Source organism: Protopterus annectens, chromosome 1.part1 (genome assembly GCF_019279795.1).
Source record: "Protopterus annectens isolate FY-2018-M chromosome 1.part1, PAN1.0, whole genome shotgun sequence".
Lineage (NCBI taxonomy): Eukaryota > Metazoa > Chordata > Ceratodontiformes > Protopteridae > Protopterus > Protopterus annectens.
In genome coordinates, this window is record NC_056726.1 from 1,037,778,527 (window position 1) to 1,037,784,526 (window position 6,000).

The window sequence follows — 6,000 nt, forward strand, 5'->3', positions numbered from 1 at the left end:
GTTTGAAGGGAAGGGATGTTAAGGCGGTGGTTAATAAGTTTATGTGTGAGGGTGAGTTGATTAAAGTGAAGGAGTTGTGGGAGTTCTAGCCAGTTTAGTTCTTTAAGGGAGATACAATGATGGCCGTGGTAGGAGGCATCCAGCTTGTGTAGGTCTGTCTGTCTAAGGTTGATAAGTATAGGGGATGCATAGAGTAGGGTGGAGATTAGCTGGGAATTGGCTATGGAGATTCTAGTCGCCTTGGTTAGGAATTGGTGGCTTCGATATAATGCACCAAGTTTCTTGTGAACTTTTTTTATTGTGAGAGATATGTAGGTGTCAAATCTAAGTTTGTTGTCTATTTCCACATTGAGGAAGTTTGTATGTTCAGATGGAGAGATGATGGTATTGTCTTTGGCGAGAATGTTGAAGTGGGGGGTGTTTTGGGTGACTTTGGAAGGTTGGAACAGGAGAAGTTTTGTCTTACTTGGGTTGAGTAAGAGCTGAGCATTGGATAGCCAGCTTTCTACAGAAGAGAATGATTCCTGTGTGATTTGTTGTAGTTCTGGTAGAGTGGGGGCAGAGCAGATGAGAGTAGAGTCATCTGCGTACTGTATAAGAGATGCTTGTGTGGTGGCAGTATGTAGGTTGTTAGTGAAAAGTGAGAATAGCAGAGGGCCAAGGATAGACCCTTGGGGAACTTCGAGAATAACTGCGAGGTGAGATGATAGGTTATCATCTCAGATTTCTGTTTGCTGACATCTGTGTAAATAGCTGTGGAACCAGTTGCAGGCTGATTGTGAGAAGGAGAGATTGGGGAGAGCTATAACAAGCTATGGTAATAGTAAACTTATTTGGTATTTTAGTGGATCCCTTTATCTTGTTAGCCCTGCAGGAGAGATTTTCAACAATGTACTGATCTTTATTAGTCCAAGGAGTAGGAAACAAGATCTGTTCCATAATACAAGGAGAAATTAATAAAATCAGGGGAACCGCAGGACTGTTTGCCTAACAAATGTGTCAGGTGACATAATTTCAAGAATCTTGTGAAAAGATGATTCATTCCTTAGAAGACACCACTATGCAAACAGTGATCAACATATATTCCTGGTCAAAAGGAGATGTCAGTCAGGTATTATCCAATTTTATGTCTTGAATGCGGGGGAGCTAGACAGTGGTATACCTGCACATATATCTTTTTTACCTTAACCATGAACTTTGATTCAGTTCCAGGGAATGTGGGTGAGGGTTGTGTGGAACCAAAGCTGTTGATCTATTTTGGTTGTAGGATGCAGAACATTGCATTATGTGGGATAATGTCAAGCAATGAGGTAACAACTCGTGCAGAGTGACAACAATCCTTCTGGAAACTTTGCCAATGTTTTTATTCTAATTCATATCTGAGAGACAAGAGGACTGGGTTATCCTCTGTTCTGATTATGCAATGATAGGTGTAATAGTAGGGAATCGGGAGATATTCTAATAAAAGATTTTGAAGGGCTGACTAAATATGCAGAGAGGCAGGTGCTGAGGACACGCTGCAAACAAATACAAACAGTGCATATAGTCCACAAAACCCTTGTGTGATACATCAACTGAGGGGAGCAGAATGTATGGCAAGAGAGTATGAAAGTCCCCTTGTGTGTCTGTCGATCACACCTGTACTGGGCAAACAGGGGCAGAATCAAAAGGCAGTAGAAGCAGAACATGGAACACCAGGGTGCATCTTTCAGGGGGTAACTCTTGAAGCAAAGCTGTAAATTTCCAAGTTTAGCAGACCATTAAAAGGCCACACCTTGCAGACTATTTGCAGCTCTGGAGGCCATAAAAACAAAGGTCAACTTGCTGGTCAAATGAGCCCAAAGGAAAACTATCAGAAAGGTATTTAGGATGGATGGGGACAAGGTTGTCATAACATCCCTGAATTCTTCCCTTATAAGACCCATTATTGAGTACAATGCCCCTTTCAACATGTACCTCATAAAGCTCATGCAGCAGTTGGAGAGACCACAGAGGTTTCTCACCAGGAGAATCCAGGGCCTCAAACATATACCCTACACAGATAGGCTATAGGTCCTGTGCCTCTGATCAAGTCTCCTACAGACTCCTCAGAGGTGACCTCTGTCTGGCATACAAAGCAATCCCAGACCCCGTCTTGATGAGACTACTGGATATCTGCATGTCAAGCACCCCTCCAGTTACCCAGATGCGCAACCTCAACCTGGTCTGTGACATCAATAGGACATATTGGCAGGACAGATTTGTGTCTCAGAGACTCCCCCTTTTGTGGAATAAATTTCCTCTCCAAGTCAAGCAGTGTACCTCATTAACCCTTTTTAAGTGCAACCTGAATAACTGGATGGGGAACAGAAAATACACCCCCTGGGATTCCACCTATATCCCTGCTGGACAGGGGCATCAGGTGTTGACTTGTCGGAACATGGGCTAAATTCTTGGCTAGGCTTGTAAGGGCCTCAGGGCCAGTAGCCTAGTGACTTCCTATGATCCTATGATCCTATGGGAAAGAATATGACTAGAGATCAGAGGAGATGCTACCCTTTGCAATATGGACCACAAGAAAAAAAGGGACATGACATGAGTCCACAAGACTGTGTTAGGGTGATGAGAACTGGAAGGGAAGAAAGAGATTGGGAGCATGAGCCGCGCTGTTGGAAGCAGTCACTCCCCAGACTTACAGAAGTACTTTTTCTTAGGCTAGTTGTACACCCATGGAATGGACACTGGACAGCCAAAATGGTTGCAGATGAAGCATCCAAGGAGGATATTGTGGAGAATAAAGGACACTTTCCTAATTTGTTGTAGGGGAAGGAGTGGAGGTTTGTAGGACATTAAATGCACGTAAAAGCATAGACTAGATGTGCTCTCTCCTACCATCATGGAAATATAATGTAAATATAAAGCATGTTTTTGCTTAAATAGCTATATACAGATGCGATAAATGAAATGTGGAAAGCAAATTTACACTATGAATCTTCATTTAAAAACATACCTGTTATAGAAGATGTTTAATAAATATACATTTCCATTTATAACAATTTACAAGCGTTGCCTAAAAAGCTGACATTTATTTTTCTTTTCTTTTTTTCTTTTTGTAAGGTTACTTTTCTGTAAGGATTGTGAACGGAACAAGCCAAACAGCTGGGAATGTTGAAATATCCTATGGTAATACAAGGGGCTCTATATCAACAGAAGGATGGGATATATACGATGCAAATGTTGTATGCCGATCAGAAAGACATGGATTTGCATTGGCAGCTGTTACGGACTCTAGATTTGGTGCGATTTTCAGTTCAATGTGGTTTAAAGACATCCAGTGTTCAGGAGCAGAGTACAGTCTGTCCTCATGCAGTGGTAAAACCATGCCAAACAACATTAATTCTTCTTCTGCTACTGCGGCAGTTATTTGTTCATCAGGTAATTCCATAACTTTATTCTACTAACGAGTAAACTGAACTCATTTTTGTTTTGAATTTGAATAGTTTTCAAGAAAATGGGCATTCAACATTAATTTCTAAGTGATGTTTATTTGTCCATGCATTATTCCTCTTTTGAAGCGTGCAAAAGTATTTATTAAAACATGTATGTATGTATGTGTATATATGCATATATCCCCTTATTTGATCACTGTTCATTTTAATTTTGCTATCTAAATATGGACTCTGAAAACAAGGGCCTTTTTGATCAATAGCATGTTTCACAGTTTTGTAGGTTCAGAGGTTTGACTGTCAAGCTGATAACCCACTGACTTTCAAGAAGCTTGATTTGCTGTAACCCCATGTTGATATTTTCTACATCTTGCATACGTTTCAGTTATAATTTTGAAAGACATTAGTGACTGATGGTGGCAAGACAGTGGCACAGCAAGTAACACTGTAACCTTGTATCAAGAGGTCCTCTGCTTCTGCTCTTAGCTGAGATTCCATCCTTAAAGAGTCTGCACATAATCCATGCACCAGTGTGGATTCCCTCTGGGTATTGCAGTGTCCTTCCACATCCCAAAAATACAGTCCATGGTGTGGTGACTCTTCCACTGGCATGTGTTTATGATATGGAACAAAGTCCTAACAATCTATCTTTGTTCCATACTTGCCTAGAAAACATTGAGCATGGCAGCAGCTCTCTCACTATACAAACTGAATACAACTTGACAACATTGGATGAACAAAATGACTGCATTCTCCCGATTGTAAAGCAAAGCTTATTCCATAGTCTGGGATAGCAGTGCATAATATATTTTCCATGTTTTTTTAATATTAGCTTCTTGATCTGGTGTTAACTCCCCTAGAACTGTATTTCAAGTATAGATTTAGAAATACAACAACAGAGATCTCTTCTATGGAACTTTAAAAAATAGAATATAATGGAAGTTAATGAAGACTTTATGAATACTTTATGTTTTCTAGACCAATTATTTTTCAAGTAAGGAATCACTCAACCTTTTGAAATTATTTCATGTGGAATGCTAAGGACAGCATCCCAGCTATACCAGGTAACATTTCCTTCCACATGTTCAGACCACAAACTGACGGAGTGAGAACTAAAGGAGGTGGTGTATCAATACATTAAAGATAAAGACACCTGAAGATTGGTTAAACAGCATGATTCTCTTGAATTATTTCAGGTCCAATTGACTGCAGGTAAGATCCATCTTCAGGTCATTGCCAGCTATAGGACCCCCTCCACGAATCAGGACATCCGCTCAGCCTTCTTACATCTACTTGAGTCATTCAAGATACAATCAGACACCCTGGTTTTGGGTGACTATAATTACCCATCCATTGACTGCGTAAATTATATTTGTTCTAACTCACTTGCCCAAAGGTTCCTGGACTTCATTAACTCCAATGCCCTGAACCAGCTGATTGACACACCCACAAGGGGGCTCAAACATCCTGGACCTGGTGCTCACCAACATGGGGGACTGCTGCACCACCCCCAGTGTGTGGCCATCCCTGGTGAGATCTGACCACAAATCAGTCTCACTAGCAGTAACTATAAAACAAGACCCCCCCCTTTAGTAACAACTAAATTAAAAATCGTTTCCAAGGCCAATTACAGCCTCTTACCTGACAGCATAAGTAGCTTCATAGCCCCTACCCCCGCTGGTGGAACAGGCACCTATGCTGAGTTATACACCAATGCTTTATACGAGCACATGGGCAGTTGTATTGACTCTGCCATACTTGATAGACCCAAAACAAGATCTTCAAGGAAATCAAGGAAAAACAAACCTGCCTGTTGGACAGCTGCCATTAATAGGCTATACAATAGGACAAAGAAACTGTTGTCTAAGAGAAGGAAGGAACGGTCTAAAAACTGGAAACACTCCCTCTTTAACTTAAAAAGCAAATAAGACTCCAAGTGAAGTTTTTCAAAGTTAAATATGTATCCAAATTAGCTTCCCTAACTAAGGATAACCACGAGGCATTCTTTACTTACATCCATAACATCAAAGGTAAGGCCCAGATTTGCCCTGAACATGTAGTTAATAGTACTACATATACAGAATCTGTGGATATAGCAAACCTGCTGGCTGACAGGTTCAGTGAAAACTTCATTGTCCTGTCCCCACCACATATACTCCACAGTATTCCTAACACCTGTCCTCCATGTAGTATCTCTGAGGAAAATGTCTTAAATACCCTCTCCAAGGCCAGAAACACAGCCTCTTTGGGACCAGGCAACATCCCAGGCTGCATTTTACATGGGTTAAAACAGGAACTTGCATCGTCATTGGGCACACGTTTCAATCACGGCCTAAGCACTGACTTCTTTCCAGCAGAATGGAAAACAGCTACTGTCATCCCTTTGCACAAAAGGGGTGCATCCATGGACCCCTGGAACTATAGACCCATTAGCCTGACCAGCCTTATCTACAAGGCCATGGAATAAATCATCATGGACCTTATTAATAAAGACATAAGAAATCCCCAAAAGCTCAACCCCACCAAGTTTGACTTTGTCAAGGGGAGGTCATGCCTGTTAAACTTAGTTGACTTT

At 41.1% G+C, this 6,000-nt stretch overlaps 1 protein-coding gene across 2 annotated transcripts in view; it reads left to right on the forward strand.

The window, feature by feature from the left end:
* Positions 1 to 6,000, forward strand: part of LOC122808819 (deleted in malignant brain tumors 1 protein-like) — a 612,008-nt gene that overhangs the window by 412,617 nt on the left and 193,391 nt on the right. For both annotated transcript variants that reach the window (XM_044079898.1, XM_044079889.1), the window contains exon 8: positions 3,097 to 3,414. In XM_044079898.1, coding sequence (XP_043935833.1) covers positions 3,097 to 3,414 — 318 coding nt within the window. The remainder of the gene's footprint in view (positions 1 to 3,096; positions 3,415 to 6,000) is intronic.